At 47.2% G+C, this 21751-nt stretch overlaps 1 protein-coding gene across 1 annotated transcript in view; it reads left to right on the top strand.

Annotated features, from left to right (window-relative positions):
* Window positions 1-21751, top strand: part of dnah7 (dynein, axonemal, heavy chain 7) — a 570689-nt gene that overhangs the window by 189743 nt on the left and 359195 nt on the right. The window contains exons 19-20 of the mRNA XM_072478629.1: window positions 12009-12202; window positions 20412-20610. Coding sequence (XP_072334730.1) covers window positions 12009-12202; window positions 20412-20610 — 393 coding nt within the window. The remainder of the gene's footprint in view (window positions 1-12008; window positions 12203-20411; window positions 20611-21751) is intronic.

Genomic DNA, 21751 nt, shown 5'->3' with positions numbered 1-21751 from the left:
CCCGTGCAATCCCATTGTGGGCCGCTGAATAGTTCCACCTGGGGGCCCGAAGACACCGCTGTGAAACTCCACGGTTCTCACGACGGCATAAACACTTAGCCTCGTTTTGGGAGAATCCAGAATTTTTCTGTAAGTTCTTCGACCGTTGTCCGTCTGTTGTTGGTGTGAAGGCTCCTAACTGTCAGTGACCCCCGTCCTGTCTCCACCTTTTGTAGGTGGCTTCCATAGTCACAGGTGTGAACCTGTGGTTCTTGGTTAACCCGAAATGTTGTTGCAGTTGGTTGGCGGGGATGGGAGTTCCACTGTGGCTAGGGGCCGGATGGGGTTCCTCTGCAGGAGCCACCTCCATAAGCATCCACTCAGCTTCTGGCTCCTTTATCCACCTCTTTGCCCTCTCTGTTGTTGCCGCCCAATGATAATTTTGCAGGTTTAAGAGGACTAGGCCACCCGATGGATCTCGTTCCCTGCAGTACTCTCTTTGGGATCTTTGTGTTCTTCCCTCCCCACACAAACGCCATAATCAGTCTGTCTAGTGAATTGGAAAAGGCCTTGCTGGTGTAGATCAGGATGGATCTAAACAGGAAGAGGAACCTTTGCAGTACATTTTTTTTTTTTTGCAGATCATCTGCACTCTCCATATCAGGGAGAGTCAGAGTGTGTTCCATCTCTACAGGTGCTTTTTTACTTCCTCCGTCAGGCTGGTCAGGTTCCACTTGTGGATCCCTGTCCAGTCATGAGCAATTTGGATCACTGGTAGCGGAATTTGTGTTGGGCCTCAAAAGGCAAACCCTCCAGCTCTGCCCCTCCGCTTTGCGGGTTCACTGGGAAGACCTCGCTCTTGCTCAGGTTAAGTTTGTAGCCCAAGAAGACTCCAAACACTTTCAAGAGCGCCATGATTCCTTCCATGCTGCTTCGCGGGTCAGAGATGTAGAGGAAAAGGTCATCCGCATAGAGTGAGACTTTGTGCTCTCTGTCTCCTCTCCAGATCCCTTTGCAGTTCTTTGCCGCCTTACGTGCGATGGCCAATGGTTAGATCGCCATGGCAAACAGCAGTGGGGATAATGGGCATTCCAGGCTTGTGCCTCTGTGCAACTGGAAGTACTTAGAGCTGGTTGCTTTTGTCCATACGCTCGCTGTGGGAGTTTCACTCAGGCGGTGAACCTTGTTCCAAGCCCGAACCACTCCAGTACCTCTATGAGGTACTTCCATTCGACTCTGTCGAAGGCTTTTCTGCATCCAGGGAGACGGTCACCTCAGGTATTCTCTCCCCAGATGGGGGCATGATCACATTCAGCAGGCACCTGATGTTTGATGTTAGCTGTTTACCCTTGACAAAGCCCGTCTGGTCTTCTGCTACCACCTCTGGTATGCAGTCCTCCAGCCTCTTGGTCAGTAATTTCGTGTCTGAGTTTAGCAGCGGGATGGATCTGTCATTTAGAAGGACAAGGGTAACAGATCCATGGGAACGCCATTCCCTGCAAGTTTCCCCGCCAAGTCATTCACCATCTGGCCTTGGAGGTTATCACTATTCCTTCACTGTCGCTATGCCAAAATCCTGGAATTCCCTCCCGAACATCACTGTGATTCTATCCACATCACGTAGGCTACAGTAGTTCAAAAAGGAGCTGTGGCACCCACAGTCTTGAAGTCTGTAAAGAAAAGTTGGAGGGTCGCTTAGCCAAAAGGCTAATGAAAGGGTCCCCGCAAAACATTACAGTGGAGAATAGAACATAAGAACATAAGAACTAGGAGCAGGAGTAGGCCATCTGGCCCCTCGAGCCTGCTTCACCATTCAATGAGATCATGGCTGATCTTTTGTGGACTCAGCTCCACTTTCCGGCCCGAACACCATAAACCTTAATCCCTTTATTCTTCAAAAAACTATCTATCTTTATCTTAAAAACATTTAATGAAGGAGCCTCTACTGCTTCACTGGGCAAGGAATTCCATAGATTCACAACCCTTTGGATGAAGAAGTTCCTCCTAAACTCAGTCCTAAATCTACTTCCCCTTATTTTGAGGCTATGCCCCCTAGTTCTGCTTTCACCCACCAGTGGAAACAACCTGCCCGCATCTATCCTATCTATTCCCTTCATAATTTTATATGTTTCTATAAGATCCCCCCTCATCCTTCTAAATTCCAACGAGTACAGTCCCAGTCTACTCAACCTCTCCTCGTAATCCAACCCCTTCAGCTCTGAGATTAACCTAGTGAATCTCCTCTGCACACCCTCCAGTGCCAGTACGTCCTTTCTCAAGTAAGGAGACCAAAACTGAACACAATACTCCAGGTGTGGCCTCACCAACACCCTATACAATTGCAGCATAACCTCCCTAGTCTTAAACTCCATCCCTCTAGCAATGAAGGACAACATTCCATTTGGCTTCTTAATCACCTGTTGCACCTGTAAACCAACTTTTTGCGACTCATGCACTAGCACACCCAGGTCTCTCTGCACAGCAGCATGTTTTAATATTTTATCATTTAAATAATAATCCCTTATGCTGTTATTCCTACCAAAATGGATAACCTCACATTTGTCAACATTGTATTCCATCTGCCAGACCCTAGCCCATTCACTTAGCCTATCCAAATCCCTCTGCAGACTTCCAGTATCCCCTGCACTTTTGGCTTTACCACTTATCTTAGTGTTGTCTGCAAACTTGGACACATTGCCCTTGGTCCCCAACTCCAAATCATCTACGCAAATTGTGAACAGTTGTGGGCCCCACACTGATCCCTGAGGGGCACCGCTATCTACTGATTGCCAACCAGAGAAACACCCATTAATCCCCACTCTTTGCTTTCTATTAATTAACCAATTCTCTATCCATGCTACTACTTTCCCCTTAATGCCATGGATCTTTATCTTATGCAGCAACCTTTTGTGTGGCGCCTTGTCAAAGGCTTTCTGGAAATCCAGATATACCATTGGCTCCCCGTTATCTACCGCACTGGTAATGTCCTCAAAAAATTCCACTAAATTAGTTAGGCACGACCTGCCCTTTATGAACCCATGCTGCGTCTGCCCAATGGGACAATTTCCATCCAGATGCCTCGCTATTTCTTCCTTGATGATAGATTCCAGCATCTTCCCTACTACCGAAGTTAAGCTCACTGGCCTATAACTACCCGCTTTCTGCCTACCTCCTTTTTTAAACAGAGGTGTCACGTTTGCTAATTTCCAATCCGCCGGGACCACCCCAGAGTTTAGTGAATTTTGGTAAATTATCACTAGTGCATTTACAATTTCCCTAGCCATCTCTTTTTGCACCCTGGGATGCATTCCATCAGGGCCAGGAGACTTGTCTACCTGTAGCCCCATTAGCCTGCCGATCACTACCTCCTTGGTGATAACAATCCTCTCAAGGTCCTCACCTGTCATAGCCTCATTTCCATCAGTCACTGACATGTTATTTGTGTCTTCCACTGTGAAGACCGACCCAAAAAACCTGTTCAGTTCCTCAGCCATTTCCTCATCTCCCATTATTAAATCTCCCTTCTCATCCTCTAAAGGACCAATATTTACCTTAGCCACTCTTTTTTGTTTTATATATTTGTAGAAACTTTTACTACCTGTTTTTATATTCTGAGCAAGTTTACTCTCATAATCGATCTTACTCTTCTTTATAGCTTTTTTAGTAGCTTTCTGTTGCCCCCTAAAGTTTTCCCAGTCCTCTAGTCTCCCACTAATCTTTGCTAATTAGTATGCTTTTTCTTTCAATTTGATACTCTCCCATATTTCCTTAGATATACACGGTCGATTTTCCCTCTTTCTACCGTCCTTCCTTTTTGTTGGTATAAACCTTTGCTGAGCACTGTGAAAAATCGCTTGGAAGATTCTCCACTGTTCCTCAACTGTTTCACCATAAAGTCTTTGCTCCCAGTCTACCTTAGCTAGTTCTTCTCTCATCCCATTGTAATCTCCTTTGTTTAAGCACAAAACACTATTGCTTGATTTTACCTTCTCACCCTCCACCTGTATTTTAAATTCCACCATATTGTGATCGCTCCTTCCGAGAGGATCACGCACTATGAGATCCTGACTCAATCCTGTCTCATTACACAGGACCAGATCTAGGACCGCTTGTTCCCTCGTAGATTCCATTACATACTGTTCTAGGAAACTATCGCAGATACATTCTATAAACTCCTCCTCAAGGTTGCCTTGACCGAGCTGGTTAAACCAATCGACATGTAGATTAAAATCCCCCATGATAACTGCTGTACCATTTCTACATGCATCAGTTATTTCTTTGTTTATTGCCTGCCCCACCATAATGTTACTATTTGGTGGCCTATAGACTACTCCTATCAGTGACTTTTTCGCCTTACTATTCCTGATTTCCACCCAAATGGATTCAACCTTATCCTCCATAGCACCGATGTCATCCCTTACTGTTGCCCGGAACACCACCTCCCTTACCATCCACTCTGCCCTTCCGAATAGTTTGATACCCTCGGATATTTAACTCCCAGTCGTGACCATCCTTTAACCATGTTTCAGTAATGGCCACTAAATCATAGTCATTCATGATGATTTGCGCCATCAACTCATTTACCTTATTCCGAATACTACGAGCATTCAGGTAAAGTACACTTATGTTGGATTTTTTTTACCTCTGTTCTGAATCTTAACACCTCGATCAGTAACCTCTCCCAAGTTATATTTCCTCTTAACCTTTCTCCTAATTTTCCTTGTCATTGAACCCATATCTTCATGTAATAACCTGCCACGTCGCTTACCATTAATGTTTTCACTTCCCGTTTTATTCCTTTTAGTATTCCTGGTCCTATTCACTGAGCTCCCCTCAGTCACTGTACCTTGTACTGTCGCCCTTTTTGATTTTTGACTATGGCTTCTCTGCCTTACACTTTCCCCTTTACTGCCTTTTGTTTCTGTCCCTGTTTTGCTACCTTCCAACTTCCTGCATCGGTTCCCACCCCCTGCCACATTTGTTTAAACTCTCCCCAACAGCTCTAGCAAACACCCCCCCAGGACATCGGTTCCAGTCCTGCCCAGGTGCAGACCGTCCGGTTTGTACTGGTCCCACCTCCCGCAGAACCGGTTCCAATGCCTCAGGAATTTGAATCCCTCCCTCTTGCACCATCTCTTGAGGCATGCATTCATCCTACCTGTCCTGGCATTCCTACTCTGACTAGCTCGTGGCACTGGTAGCAATCCTGAGATTACTACCTTTGAGGTCCTACTTTTTAGTTTAACTCCTAACTCCCTGAATTCAGCTTGTAGGACCTCGTCCCGTTTTTTACCTATACCGTTGGTGCCTATGTGCACCACGACAGCTGGCTGTTCACCCTCGCCCCCCTCCCCAGAATGTCCTGCAGCCGCTCCAAGACATCCTTGACCCTTGCACCAGGGAGGCAACATGCCATCCTGGAGTCTCGATTGCGTCTGCAGAACCACCTATCTATTCCCCTTACAATTGAGTCCCCTATCACTATAGCCCTGCCATTCTTCTTCCTGCCCAGCTGCGCAGCAGAGCCAGCCACGGTGCCATGAACCTGCTGCTGCTGCCTTCCCCTGGTGAGCCATCTCCCTCAACAGTATCCAAAGCGGTATATCTGTTTTGCAGGGTGATGACTGCAGAGGACACCTGCACTGCCTTCCTACTCTTGCTCTGTCTTTTGGTCACCCATTTTCTATCTCCCTCAGTACCTTTCACCTGTGGTGTGACCAACTCGCTAAACGTGCTATCCACGAAGTCCTCAGCATCGCGGATGCTCCAAAGTGAGTCCATCCGCAGCTCCAGAGCCGTCAAGTGGTCTAACAGGAGCGGCAACTGGACACACTTCTTGCACGTGAAGGAGCCAGAGACAGTGGATGTGTCCCTGAGCTCCCACATCGCACACGAGGAGCATGACACGGGTCTGAGATCTCCTGCCATGTCTTAAACCTTCGGTTAACTTCAACAATTACAATTTCCCCCCCAAAATAGAAATAAATAAATAAAATAAACAACGAAGAAGAAAATAAATAAATATACCAATGAAAACAAAAAGAAAACAGAAACACTACTTACCAGTCACTTACCAGGGATAAAAAGCACCTCCTCCCCCCTCCAAGCTTTGAATTCCCACCTAGATTCAAATTCCCAAACACACTCTTGGTTCTGTCTCACTCTGGCTGTGTCTTCTCTGGCTCACTGGGAGAACTCACTGGGAGTGAGTTTACAAGTTGCTCTTTTTAAATTGTCCTGAATTGACTCCCCTCCCCCACCTGCTTTTAGATCAAGGTAGATTTAAGTGACTGACACTTAACTGCCAACCAGTTATGTGAATGGGTGGGGCAGCCCTTGTTAACCTACACTGCACAATTCTAGCTTAATTTAAATTAATTTAAACTCCTGAAATTTAAAAGGAGCTGCCTTACCGATTTGATTCAATTCCCACCTAGATTCAAATTCCCAAACTCACTCTTGGTTCTGTCTCACTCTGGCTGTGTCTTCTCTGGCTCACTGGGAGAACTCATAGCTGGAGCACTGGAGAGCATTAAAGCTAATTTTGGAGGGTACCTTTTGGGTTGTCCCCTAAAGAAGTGAATGAACATTCAAGATTGTTGTAATGTATAAGGAAAAGGAAAAAGTGGAACTGAGTTCAGAGCATAAATAATTAGTAACTATATTAACTATTATTAATCGTGCTTACTTTACTTAACTGGTACTTACAACAAAGGCTTTTGTTTAAAAATGTAAAATCTTGTGGAATAGTTCTATTGATTAATTAAAGAGTTTTTGATTTCTCATTGAACATTAATGGTCCCTATTGGATAGAAACAACAGTCATTGCGTGACATTTGAGTGGCTTGAATGTTACTTGCCATTTATCAACCCCAGCCTGAATGTTATTCAGGTTTTGCTGTATGTTGGCATGGTCTGCAGTTACGAATCAGTAAGTATCCCCACTTCTGACCCTATGATGAAGGGAAAACCATTGATGAAGCAACTGGAGATGGATGGGCCTAGGCTCTAAGGAAATGCTGCTGTGATGTCCTGGGGCTGAGATGAATGGCTTCCAGCAATCGTTTTTATACTAGGCATTACTGCAACCGATAAAAATATTTTCACCAGGGGCGAAATTCTCCGGAAACGGCGCGATGTCCGCCGACTGGCGTACAAAACGGCGCCAATCAGACGGGCATTGTGCCGCCCCAAAGGTGCGGAATGCTCCGCATCTTTGGGGGCCGAGCCCCAACATTGAGGGGCTAGGCCGACGCCGGAGGAATTTCCGCCCTGCCAGCTGGCGGAAACGGCCTTTGTTGCCCCGCCAGCTGGCGCGGAAATGACATCTCCGGGCGGCGCATGCGCGGGAGCGTCAGTGGCCGCTGACAGTTTCCCGCGCATGCGCAGTGGAGGGAGTCTCTTCTGCCTCCGCCATGGTGGAGACCGTGGTGGAGGCGGAAGGGAAAGAGTGCCCCCACGGCACAGGCCCGCCCGCGGATCGGTGGGCCCCGATCGTGGGCCAGGCCACCGTGGGGGCACCCCCCGGGGTCAGATCGCCCCGCGCCCCCCCCCCCCAGAACCCCGGAGCCTGGCCACGCCGCCTTGTCCCGCCGGTAAGGTAGGTGATTTAATTTACGCTGGCGGGACAGGCAATTTAGCAGCGGGACTTCGGCCCATCCGGGCCGGAGAATCGAGCGGGGGGCCCGCCAACCGGCGCGGCGCGATTCCCGCCCCCGCCGAATCTCCAGTGCCGGAGACTTCGGCAACCAGCGGGGGCGGGATTCACGCCAGCCCCCGGCGATTCTACGACCCGGCGGGGGGTCGGAGAATGTCGCCCCTGATACCCATTGACTTCAATTTTTCTAGGGCTCCTTGACACCACAATTGGCCAAATGCTGCTTTAATGTCAAGGGCAATCACTGTCGTCCCACCTTTGTAATTCAGTTATTTTGTCCATGTTTGAACCAAGGCTGTCTGGAACTGAGTGCACCTGGTGGAATCCAAGCTGAACATTTGTATGCTGGTTATTACTGAGCATGGACCACTTGATAGCACTATTGATGACATCTTCCTTCACTTTGCTGATGATTGATGTACAGATGCCAGATTTAATTTCTCCTGCTTCTTATGGACAGGATATACCATGGAAATTTTTCATTTTGTCAAGTATCGTAGCTGTACTAGAACATTTTGGCTAAGTGTGCAGTTAGTTCTTTCGTCGGACAGCTGGGATGTTGTTGGGCCTCTAGCTTTTCTTGTTCCTTCAGCCATTTCTTGAAATCACATGGAGTGAATCAAACTGACTGAAAATTGTCATCTATGACCTCAAGAGGAGGCTGAGATGAATGATCCTTCTGGCACTTCTATTTGAAGATGGGTGAAAATGCTTCAGCTTCATCTTTTTACACTCATGTGTTGCGTTCCCTCATCATTCATAAAGGGGATATCTTAGGAATTTCCTCCTCCAGTTTGTTGTTCAATCATCCACCATGATTCACAGCAGGATTGTAGAGCTTTGATCTGATTTATTGTTTATAGGATCGCATAGTTGTATCTTAGGTATGCTTCTTCAGCTGTAATGCATGAATGTAGTCCTGAGTGGATTGGAGGCAGGTTAGGATTGCATTTGAGATGTTTCAAATTTTTGCATATCGTGAAGCCAACCCACTTGTTTTAGAAAATTAAAATTACCTCCTGTTAGCTCTGTTTGTCTCTTCACAAATTTGGTCTGATTTGTAGTGAATTTTAGCATTTTCTGTTTTTGAAATTCCAGTTTCTGCAGTGTTCTATAGATTTAAGTTCTTGACCTTGGCCAAAGAATATGTTTTCGAATGGTGTGGGATGGAAGGGCACTTACACAGATCTACTCTGCTCAAGGCCTCTCCTCCACCGAGATTCCTCACCTCTTATTCTTATCCCCTGCCAGGCCCATTCATGTAACAATGTGACGGTGGCCTCCTACCGCTGTAATATATCTCCCCACCAATTGGCAGAATCTGCCTCCCTGGCCCCAGCTTGCTGAAAGAAACTTACTACCACATTTGAGAGCACCTCAGCACATTGGTGCCCTTTTTCTCATCCTGCAGCCTGAGTACCTTTTGGGTTGTCCCCTAAAGAAGTGAATGAACATTCAAGATTGTTGTAATGTATAAGGAAAAGGAAAAAGTGGAACTGAGTTCAGAGCATAAATAATTATTAACTATATTAACTATTATTAATCGTGCTTACTTTATTTAACTGTTACTTACAACAAAGGCTTTTGTTTAAAAATGTAAAGAATATGTTTTCGAATGGTGAGCAGCCTCAGCTACGATACTTGACAAAATTACTTGGGCAGGAATTCAGAAAATGCTATGTTTAAATGAAACCTAAATGGAAATTGTTTGCTTTACCATAATATGATGGGTGTTAAAATTGAACCCTACAAGACTTGATACTAAAAGAAAATAAGTAATTAGGATTGAATATTTCCAGCTCAGTAATACCAGGCTGAGAGTTTGGAGGCTGGTAATTTGGTGGAAGAAGGTGTCAAGGTGGGAGCCTGAAGTTTTTCCACTGGGCAACCAATTGAGTCACGTAAATGCCCAATTAAGGGCTACTTCCCACTCAAATTGGCATTTTGCCAACATTGGGAGGGTTCATCATCGCCTGGGGAGACTACCAGGTAAATCCTGGTAGCCGCTCAGTAGGTTCCTTTGGGGATTCCTCGATCAGCACGGTAGCATTGTGGATAGCACAATCGCTTCACAGCTCCAGGGTCCCAGGTTCGATTCCGGCTTGGGTCACTGTCTGTGCGGAGTCTGCACATCCTCCCCGTGTGTGCGTGGGTTTCCTCCGGGTGCTCCGGTTTCCTCCCACAGTCCAAAGATGTGCAGGTTAGGTGGATTGGCCATGCTAAAAAAAATTGCCCTTAGTGTCCAAAATTGCCCTTAGTGTTGGGTGGGGTTACTGGGTTATGGGGATAGGGTGGAGGTGTTGACCTTGGGTAGGGTGCTCTTTCCACGAGCCGGTGCAGACTCGATGGGCCGAATGGCCTCCTTCTGCACTGTAAATTCTATGATAATCATGGCCACTCCATGGTGCACAGTGTGACACTGACTGCCTCTGTGGCTAAGGTGCCACTGCTGCAATATAGCCCCACTGATCAGCAGGACCTGTTTGTATGACAGACAGCTGTCTACTTGTGGAAATAAACATCTAATTTTCTATTTTATGTTCAAATATTTTATTAAGGCATTTATATAAACAACAAACACACAAATAAGAACAAAAGCAAACTTGTACAGCATAATAAATAACCAACATCTACAGCCCCCTGCCTTCCCCTGCTCCCGTCCTACCTTCCCATTTTAACCCCTGTATCTCCCCCCCCACTTCCCTCTGCTGACGTCTCAATTCTGCTTAAAGAAATCGATGAATGGCTTCCACCTCCAGGCAAACCTATCAGCCAACCCTCTCAGGACAAACTTAATCTTTTCCAAACTCAGGAATTCCACCAGGTCACTCACAACACCCTACTTTCGGTGGCTCCGAGTCCCTCCACCCAAGCACAAACCTCGGACCCAATCCACAAACCTTTGCCCAAACCCAAACTGTCCCAATACCTACCACAGATATTCCCACTCCACCCAGTCAAAAGCATTCTCTGCATCCATTGCCATGCCACCTCCACCTCCTGCTCCACTGGGGGAAGCATAATCACATTAAGCAACCTCCTTACATTTGTGATAACTGCATCCCCTTCACAAACCCGGTTTGATTCTCACCTATCACTCCCAGGACACAGTCCTCAATTCGCGAGACCAGAACCTTTGCCAGCAGCTTCCACATTTCGCAACGATATTGAATGGTAGGACCCACACTGCTCCGGATCCTTATAAATCCACTTAGTGTGTAGCAATCGCCAACCACCCCAAATTTCCCACCTCCACTAGCAATGCCTTTTTTGTTTGGATGGTGATCCAGACTGTGATTGTTGATTGACTGATTTTGACAAAAAACTGCACCCTGGTCCTTCCTCCTGCTAATGAGGGACCGACTCTTGTTTTCTGCCCTGCTGATGCGACTCCTGGGGCTGGGTTCTCCGCACCCCAATGCCAAAATCGCGTCCCGTGCCAGGGTGCAGAATCCAGTTTCGCGCATGGAATCGGGACCGGCGCCGTCTCCTTGATTGTCCGGCCCCTGAAAAGCGGGAAGTACCCTGCACCGCTTACCATCCAGAGGCCCGCTCCGCTATTTTCCGTCCTCGACCGGCCGAAGTCCCAATGTCGTATTTCTAATACAGTCCCAGCCATTCGGGCAGCCGCCACGGTCAGGAGCGGGCCGATTGGAGGGTAGGGGGACCTTATACGGGACTGGGGTATGTTCGGGCGCGCGGTCCTGGTCGGGCGTACTATTTAGGAGATCCAGCTCCGCGGTCTAAGCCCGCCATGGAGCACGGCCCGGTCACTAAAGCTGTGAGATTCACGGTGGGTCCCTGCTAGCCCCCTGCAGGGCTATGAATATGGGGCCTTTTGACCCCAGTTTTTCTGGCGTGAAAGGCCACAGTTTCTACGACGGCATGGGGACATAGTCCCTGAAACGGAGTATCCAGCCCCTGAACTTTGAGCTAAATTCAACCCTTTGTTCCTACTGACGTAGATCGGTAACTCAAATCTTTGAAAGGAAAGGAGATGCGTAATTGGGATGCACAATTTATTAATATGCTTAATATCCTACAATATCCTCTTGTCCATCATATATTACAATTTTTGACTAATAATTTACAATTTAAGGTGCCATTGATGTCACATGAGAGGCACAAAATGTACATTAATACCAGTTGATTTCTGTCAGTAAGATGAATTAAATGCTGTACAACATGTAGAGAAAACTGAAGCAATTAACATTTCTTTTTGTTACCATTAAAATAAGACATGGCAAGATTGCTACTTCAATTTTTAAAAGCAGAAGACGTTCCCACATATTTCATTCCATGTATATTTTGATGTTTATGATTGATTTTCTAAATGGAGCCAGCTATATTAAGTAAAATGTTACCTCACCAGGATACGCATGTTCTAGCTGTGGTAGCCATAGAAAAAATGATCGAGAAACTAAAAAAGTCAAACGCTCTGCTGGATTTGATTCTAAAGGGACTTAATAATTATTTGGAAAAGAAGCGTCTGTTCTTCCCACGATTTTTCTTCCTGTCTAATGATGAGTTGCTGGAGATCCTTTCAGAGACCAAAGATCCTACCAGGTATGATATTTTTGATGCATAATCAACTTAAAACGTTTTGTTTTTGTAAGAAGGCTTTAGATAGTTATTCCTGTATAAACTCTCAAAAGATTGTATGCTACTGAAAAAATCTCTCAACCGGAATCTCTTTAGTTGATGAACATTTCTGAGATCAGCTACATAAACAAATTGTGTGATGTTTTTGAAAAAATGTTTAGAGTACCCAAATCATTTTTTCCAATTAAGGGACAATTTAGCGTGGCCAATCCACCTACCCTGCACATCTTTGGGTTGTGGGAGCGAAACCCACGCAAACACGGGGAGAATGTGCAAACTCCACACGGACAGTGACCCAGAGCCGGGATCGAACCTGGGACCTCGGCGCCGTGAGGCAGCAATGCTAACCGTGCTGCCCGTTGAAAAAAGTTAATCTAAATTAAATACCTAGGGTCCGGATATTGGGCTTTATTTTCTTGGAGCCTGTCAGCCAAGTATTGGGTTATATTAAGCCAATGCTGTGTCATAGTGGCCCTCAGCAAATGGGCCCAGGGTCAGGTCCTGGATTGAGTTGGGACTTAGGTCCTAGGTTAGGCTGGGGAAGGGGATGCAGATTAGGTCAGAATTTTGTAACACAGGATTGAGAGGAAAGATTGGGGTCAACCCTCCTACATTCATGTCTAAATAGAAGCTTTGGGTAGTCAGAAGCTTTTTCTCAGGGTGAAAGAGTCAATTACTAGGGGGCATAGTTTAAAGGTACGAAACAAGTTTTTTACACAGAGGGTAGTGGGAGCCTGGAACACGCTGCTGGGAGAGGTAGGGAAGCAGATACGATAGTGACTTTTAAGGGGCGTATTGACAAATACATGAATAGGATGGGGATAGAGGGATATGGTCCCCGGAAGGGTAGGGTTTTTTAGTTCAGATAGATAGCATGGTCGGTGCAGGCTTGAAAGGCCCTGTTCCTGTGCTGTAATTTTCTTTGTTCTAAATCATTTATATAAACCACAAACAACAAGGGCCCCAACATTGACGCATGTGGGACCCCACTGGGCAGAGGCTTCCCATCAGAAAAACATCTCTCGACCATCACGATATGCTTCCTGCCACCCAGCCAATATTTTATCTAATTTGCCAAATTTCCTTGGATCCCATGGGCTCTTACCTTCACTATCAGTCTCCCAGGTGGAACCTTATCAAAAGCCTTTCTGAAGTCCAAGACTAGGACAAATGCATTGCCCTCTTTGAAAAATTCAGTCACGTTGGCCAGACATTTAAAAAAATAAATTTAAAGTACCCAATTCCTTTTTTCCCAATAAAGGAGCAATTTAGCATGGCCAATCCACCTACCCTCCACGTCTTTGGGTTGTGGGAGTGAGACCCACGTAGAGACAGGAAGAATGTGAAAACTCCACACGTACAGTGACCTGGGGCTGTTATCGAACCCGGATCCTTGGCACCATGAGGCAGCAGTGCTAACTATTGCACGACTGTGTCACCCATGTTGGCCAGACATGACCTCCCCTTAACAAAACAATGCTAACTGTTCTCGATTAATCCCTGCCTCTCTAAATGCAGTTTAATTCTGTCCCACAGAATTGCTTCCAATAGTTTCCCACCACTGAGGTTAGACTGACTGACCTGTAGTTTCCTGTTTATCCCTTACTCCCTTCTTGAATAATGGTACCACATTGGCTTTCCTCCAGTCCTCCGGCACCTCCCCTGTGGCCAGAGGGCAATTGAAAATTATTGCCAGTACTCTTCCTATTTCCTCCCTTGCCTCACTCAACAGCCAGATACATTTTATCTGGCCTTGGAGATTTGTCTATTTTTAAGCCTGATAGCCCACTCAGAACTTCCTCTCTGTCTATGTTAATTTTATCACAGTTCTTCGCCCTGATTTCTATACCCACTGTAGTGATCTCTGTATGTGCATGTACATAAGGGGTTAATGTGTAATCAGTAGCACCAGATGATCACTAGAGGGCTGGACCAACAGGGGTATAAAAGAAACCACATTGGGTCTCTCTCTCTCTCTTTTGGATGGACTGTGACCAGGACATGAGTATCAGATTAGCTCAGATGATTAGTGTAGTTACGCATAGTTACTCTAGTTAGATCTTGTTAACCTTAACACTGGTATCAATGTTAAAGTAAAGAATTCGTGCAATTATTGTTATAGTTACTCAATACTTTTTGTTACTACTGGACGAGTTTGAGTCTTCTTCATCGAGATTCAGAAGACCTCATCAGTAACCAAGGTTTGAGTAACACATATTACACTCCGTAATATATCAAAACACACAGAGAAGTGTAATCAAAGATAATACAAGAGCGTAATAAAAGACGCACACCGTCCCTCTCACGAGTGAACACCAACACAAAGTATTAATTTAGAACCCTACCTACGTTCTCCGGCTCGATACACAAATTATCACTGTGGCCCTACTCTTTCCCTAGTTATTCTTTTACCCCTAATGCGCTTGTAAAATAACTTAGGATTTTCCTTTATTTTACCTGCCAGTATCCTTTATGTCCCCTTTTTGCGCTCCTCTTTTCCTTTCTAAGTTCCCTTTTTTACATCCTATATGTCTCTCGTGCTTCTGCTGTTTTGAGCCCTTGATATCTGCCATAAGCCTTCCATTTTCTCCTTATGCAATGCTGTATATTTTTTGATATCCAGGGTTCATTGAATTTGTTGGTCACACCTTTTCTCTTGATTGGAACTTGTTGGCCCTGTACTCTCCATATTTCTTTCTTGAATGTGTCCCATTGTTCTGTCACAGATTTACCTAAAAGTGTCTGCTCCCAGTCCACTCTGGCCAAATCATATCTGATCTTATTAAGGGGCACGTTAGCACAGTGGTTAGCACTGTTGCTTCACCGCACCAGGGTCCCAGGTTCGATTCCCTGCTGGGTCACTGTGTGGAGTCTGTACGTTCTCCCTGAGTCCGCGTGGGTTTCCTCCGGGTGCTCCGGTTTCCTCCCGCAAGTCCCGAAAGACGTGCTTGTTGAATAATTTGAACATTCTGAATTCTCCCTCTGTGTACCCGAACAGGCGCTTGAATGTGGCGACTAGGGGCTTTTCACAGTAACTTCATTGCAGTGTTAATGCAAGCCTACTTGTGACAATAAAGATTATTATTATTAAATCTTTTGACAATAAAGATTATTATTATAAAATCGGCCTTCTCCCAGTTTAGAACTTTGATCTCAGGTCCATCCTTCTCCTCCTCCATAACAATCTTGAATAGAACAGAGTTATGATCACTGTCTGCAAAATGCTCCCTTCACTGATACTTCAACTACTTTCCCGGCTTGTTTACCCCTCTCTTGTAGGACCTTCTACGTACCGGCTGAAAAGTTCCTCCTGGATACGTTTCAAGAATTCCGCTCCCTCTAAATCTTTTACACTACAGCTACCTCAGTTAATAGTGGGAATTGAGATCCTTCACTATCACTAACCCATTACTTTTACACTTCTCTTAAATTTGTCTCGTATCTGCTCTTCAATTTCTCTTGGACCGTTAGGGGGCCTTCAGAACGCTCCCACTAATGTGATTGCTCCTTTTTTGACTACAAGACCACAAGACATAGGAGCAGAATTAGGCCACTCGACCCCATCGAGTCTGCTCCGCCATTTGCTCATGGCTGATATTTTCTCATCCCCATTCTCCTGCCTTCTCCCCATAACCCCTGATCCACTTATTAAACAAGAACCTATCTATCTCTGTCTGAAAGACACTCAGTGATTTGGCCTCCACAGCTTTCTGCGGCAAAGTGTTCCACAGATTCACCACCCTCTGGCTGAAGAAATTCCTCCTCATCTCTGTTTTAAAGGATCGTCCCTTTAGTCTTAGATGGTGTCCTCTGGTGCGACCATCAATTCACACGAGATGGAGAGTTGAAGTGAACAGTGGTTTTAATCAGCTAGAACTGTGCCTGCCTGCGACTGCTCTGCACTAAGAGCCGCCTGCAGGGCAGCAGATCTATATACCTCCCCCAAGGGAGGCAGAGCCAGGGGCGGAGCTCGCAAGGGCACCAACATGTTACAGTGCGGTGTAATGTGATACAGTGGTCCATAGGTGGAGCCCACAAGGGCAACAACATAGTACAATGCAATACAGTGGTGAATGGCTGCCATAATACATTCAGCACATTCACCCCCTGTTAAAAAATTGAAGTCCAGCGGGGGTGAAGTGGCTCACAGGTTGAGTCTGTCCGGTGCCTTGATCGTGCGCTGCGATCGCCTGAGCTCTGGTTTCGCTGCGAGCACGGGTGTTGAACTCGTCGCTGCGGGCACGGGTGTTGAACTCATCGATGCGGGCATGGGTGTTGACTCCGGGAGCGTGTCTTCTGGAGCTTCATCCCTGTAGGTCGGCGATGGGGTGAAGGGGTGTAGGAGTGGGGGTGTAGGCCATGCAGGGGCGGGGGCGCTGTTCGGTGTAGGTTGGGGGGGGTAGATGATGGTTGTAGGTGATCCTGCGGGTGCCAGGTCCCGGAGGGAGACAGTATCTTGTCGGCTGTTGGGGTGCGCCATGTAGGCATACAGGGGGTTGGCGTGAAGGAGCTGGACCCTCTCGTCCAGGGGGTCGGACTTATGACTCCTCACGTGTTTTCGGAGGAGTACGGCCCCGGTGTCGTTAAGCCAGGCCGGAAGAGAGACCATGGAGGTGGATTTCCTGGGGAAAACAAACAGGCGGTCATGAAGGGTCTCGTTCGTGGCTGTGCAAGGGAGTGACCTAATGGAGTGGAGTGCGTCGGGGAGGACCTCCTGCCAGCAGGAAACTGGGAGACTCCTTGACCATAGGGCCAGGAGGACGGCCTTCCATACCGTCGCGTTCTCCCTCTCCACCTGTCCGTTTCCCCGGGGGTTGTAACTGGAAGTCCTGCTCGAGGCGATGCCCTTCCCAAGCAGTTCGTCGCTCAGAAACGAGGAGCCCCGGTCACTGTGGACGTAAGTGGGTAAACCGAACAGGGTGAAGATACTATGCAGGGCCTTAATGACAGTGGCCGCGGTCATGTCGGGGCAAGGGATTGCAAAGGGGAAGTGGGAGTACTCATCAACAACATTGAGAAAATAGCGTTGTGGTTGGTAGAGGGGAGGGGCCCTTTGAAGTCGATGCTGAGGTGCTCGACCGCCTGCTCCTCATGGCGACGGGTCTACAGTCGGCTGTGAGATTCGCAAAGAGCAGGGGAGGATCGACCTTTAGGGTCGCGAGGCTACATACGGTGAGGGGGGGTAGGTGCCTGCCGAATTTCAGGGTCAGGCTTCTGAGGATGCACTGGAAGTCCAGTCCCAACAGGAGATGAGCGCAGAGATCGGGGAGAACATATAGTTTAAAATTGGCATACTCGGCGCCCTGTATCTCGAGGTTCGTGACACAGTACTGCCGGCTCTGCACTGAATGTGATCCGGAAGCGAGGGAGATTGTTTGGAATGCGGGGGAAATTCGGAGAGAACAGCGTCTTACTGTGTCTGGGTGTACGAAGCTCTCCGTGCTCCCAGAGTCAAACAGACAGGGCTTTTCGTGCCCATTGACCCGGACGGTCATCATCAAGTTCCTGAGGTGCTTGGGGCGTGACTGGTTGAGAGTGACCGTGCCGAGTTGCGGGTAGCCGGCGTGGTCAGAAATGGTGGAGTGGTCCCAAGATGGCTGCCCCCGTCGGTCGCACGTGTCGGGCAGCAACGAAGATGCCGACCAAGATGGCGGCCCCCATCGGTCGCATGTGTCGGGCGACGATGAAGATGGCGGCCAAGATGGCGGCCCCCATGAGTCGCACATGGTGGGCCATGTGGGAGACGGCGGCCAAGGTGGCGGCCCCCGTGAGTCGCATGTGTTGGGTAGAGTCAAAGATGGCTGCCCCCACGGACAACACGAGGCAGATGACGCGTCCGGAGGGGGCGGAGCCGGCAGGCACGCAGCCACGCTGTGGGGTCTGCTGGCCTGTGAGTCGGAAGGTCGGGCCTGTGATTTAGAGGTTTTGGATCTGGCCAGGCAAACTTTGGCAAAGTGTCCTTTCTTGCCGCAGTCGCTGCAGTTCGCGTTCCGAGCCGGGCAATGCTGCCTGGGGTGCTGGTGCTGGCCGCAGAAATAGCAGGGCAGCCCCCCGGTTTGGGAGGGCAGCCACGCGGCACAGGCCTGGGGCACCCTCTGGTCGGGTTTCCACGAGGGGGGTCGCGTGGTCGGTGGGGAAAGCATTGAGGCTCTGGAACGCTACTTCTGGGGTGGTGGACAGTTTTATCGTCTCTTCTAGGTCGAGGGCGCCCTTCTCGAGCAGGCGTGTCTGACGTAATTGGACCAGACTCCAGCCACGTAGGCGACCCGGACGGCAAGTTCCATGTGTTGGGGGGCCGTGACGGCCTTGTACTTGCAGCTTCGCGCGAGTACGTTCAGGTCGCGTAGGTACTCCTCCAGCGATTCCCTGGGGCGTTGGCGGCGAGTGGTGAGGAGATGCCGCGCGAACACTTCGTTCACCGGTCTCACGTATTGCCTTTTCAGGACCGCAACCTCATCTGCGTACGTGGTCGCTTCCTCGATCTGCGCGGAGATTCTGTGGTTCACCCGGGCGTGGAGGAGGCTCAGTTTCTGTTCCTTGGTGATGGAGGGCGAGGAGGAGGCGGCGAGGTAGGCCTCAAAACCACGGAGCCGGTGCAAAACGGTAGGGGCAGCACGGTAGCCTTATGGATAGCACAATTGCTTCACAGCTCCAGGGTCCCAGGTTCGATTCTGGCTTGGGTCACTGTCTGTGCGGAGTCTGCACATCCTCCCCGTGTGTGCGTGGGTTTCCTCCGGGTGCTCCGGTTTCCTCCCACAGTCCAAACATGTGCGGGTTAGGTGGATTGGCTATGCTAAATTGCCCTTAGTGTCCAAAATTGCCCTTAGTGTTGGGTGGGGTTACTGGGTTATGGGGATAGGGTGGCGGTGTTGACCTTGGGTAGGGTGCTCTGTCCAAGAGCCGGTGCAGACTCGATGGGCTGAATGGCCTCCTTCTGCACTGTAAAATTCTATGAATCTATGAAAAAAAATCCCTTTGGCTTCAGCAGCTTGTGGGTCGAGTTCCAGTCGATCAGGTTTGAGGGCTGCTTCCATTGCGATGTTGTAGCTGATTAAATTGATGCGACCATCAATTCACACGAGACGGAGAGTTGAAGTGAACAGTGGTTTTAATCAGCTAGAACTGTGCCTGCCTGCGACTGCTCTGCACTGAGAGCCGCCTGCAGGGCAGCAGATCTATATACCTCCCCCAAGGGGGGCGGAGCCCAAAAGGGCACCAACATGATACAGTGCGGTGTAATGTGATACAGTGGTCCATAGGTGAAGCCCACAAGGGCAACAACATAGTACAATGCAATACAGTGGTGAATGGTTGCCGTAATACATTCACCACATCCTCTGGTTCTAGTTTTTGGTTTTTAAGCTCTACCCATACGGTTTCAGTTGAAGAGCCTTCTAAGTTGTCGTCCCTCCTTACTGCTGTAATTGATTTCCTGACCAAAATTGCAGCATTTCCTCTTCTTTTGCCTGCTTACCTATCTCATGTGAAGATCCTGTATCATGGAATATTGAGCTGCCAATCTTGCCCCCCTCTCAGTCATGTCTCAGTGACATCAATAACATCATACCCCTATGTTTTAATTTGTGCCCTCAATTCATCTGCCTTGTTGGACTCCTTGCATTAAAATAAATACTATCTAATCTTACCAAACTCCCTTGTGACTTAACTGGTCTAGACATTCTATGCCTTCCTGTCTCACTTGCTGTCTCTTCTAATTTTTCTTGTTTGCAAGGTGATTCCCTGGATGCCAACTGTAGTGAATAAACCAATTGTAGTGAGCTGGGTTCAAGCAGCAGTTATCTTCCTTATGTGTGTATTCAAGGAGCCTAACACCTGCTTCAGGCCACCAGTATGGTGGGCAGCCTCCTGTCCAGAAAAATGCATACACATCCTGTCTACCAGTGATTTAGTAGGACAAGTAATCTCCAGAAAGAACTGCCATATGGTCACATTAGTGGCTCACAGAGGAAGCGGTTTTTAGAATGATATTGCGAACAAAGAACCTACCAAGTGACAATCTATACATACTGGATCAATCATTCCATAGATTTTCAGAAAAATCTGCTTAATGAAGAAAATAGGCAGAAACTGAAAAGTAATAGATTTTAATAGCGGTCACTGACGTTGTTAAGCAATGCATTTTAAACTGTAAAAATGTTGACCCTTGCTACAGAGTACAGCCTCACTTGAAGAAGTGCTTTGAGGGCATTGCGAAAGTTGAATTTACTGATATCTTGGAAATAACCCATATGAAAAGCAGTGAAGATGAGGTAGTGGAACTTATTGACATAATTTCCACTGCAAAAGCTAGAGGTCAAGTGGAAAAGTGGCTGCTAGAACTTGAATCAGCAATGATCAAATCCATTCACAAGGTAATGCGTGCTTTTTTATTTATGTCTGTATTCATTAATCAATTTTGAGGCAAAAATAATTATTTCTCAGTATGGTTAGGATTGTTTTTATTTAAAAAAAGGATTATTTTTATTTCATGCGTCGGTAAACAGATAAAACTCCTGTCGTATTTGGAAGGATGTTATACACAATTTCACCAAGTTAGCCATGATTAATATCTGATACATAAGGGGTAGTTTTAACCTGCCCAACCCAGGGCATTTGTAAGAGGTCCTTTTTGTTCCTTCTTGTTTATTCCCTGTCTATTCCCTTGTCTCCCCCTTTCTTTATTTTGCCATTTCATTTTTGATCCATGGATGATTTATGACATATGTCTTTAAGGCTGCCTGCCATTTTAATTCAAGAAAGCATAGTCTGTGCCTTTAATTCAAATGGAAGGATCCAGAAGGCTGTGCTGATTTAAATTGTGGACAGGAACTAATGAGAGAGATTAGCTGGGACTTTGTTTGATTGATTTGGCTGGTGGCCAATGAATGAGCCCAGAAGGCTGTGCCCTACCCAGCAACAGGTGGTGATTGGACATTAATCCTCTGGAATATTTTTCAGAGCCACGAGGTTCTGTTTTAGTTTCACTTTTGATTCTGGCAGGGGTGGAAAAAGATACAGCAAATCCTCTCCAGAAAACTGCTGCTAAGCCTTTTCAAAAAAGATCCAGCTAACTCTCTATCTCCAATAAGCCCGTGGGTGATGGATTCCTGAAAACCGGGCCTGAAGGCAGGCCATGAACTGATGAAACAGGATTCTGTCTCACAAAGGAAAATTGTGAGTACAAGCTGCAAAACAAGAACTCTGATTCTCAAGTTTACTGTGGAGAAAGCCTGCAAGGACCCGTCACCTGAAGCAAAGACTCTTTTCTCTTTTATTTACATTTTCACCCCACCTTCCCCCGCCTCCCCCCCACTCCCCCCATGTTTGTCTGTCTTGTATGTAGAGGATAGGGGGAAGAATCTTGTAGTAGGAGTTAGATGCTTATTAATATTCAACCAACTGTATCTGCATGCTTTACCATTAATCTTGTTATAAATAAACAGTAATTGTGTTTCAACCTAACAAACCCCGTGACTGTAATTGTTGGGCAGCCACAGGCCAAAGATTTCAGGA

The sequence above is a fragment of the Scyliorhinus torazame genome, chromosome 2 (genome assembly GCF_047496885.1).
Source record: "Scyliorhinus torazame isolate Kashiwa2021f chromosome 2, sScyTor2.1, whole genome shotgun sequence".
NCBI lineage: Eukaryota > Metazoa > Chordata > Chondrichthyes > Carcharhiniformes > Scyliorhinidae > Scyliorhinus > Scyliorhinus torazame.
Note: the sequence above shows the minus strand (reverse complement) of the source record. Positions and strands in the feature narration are given on the sequence as shown.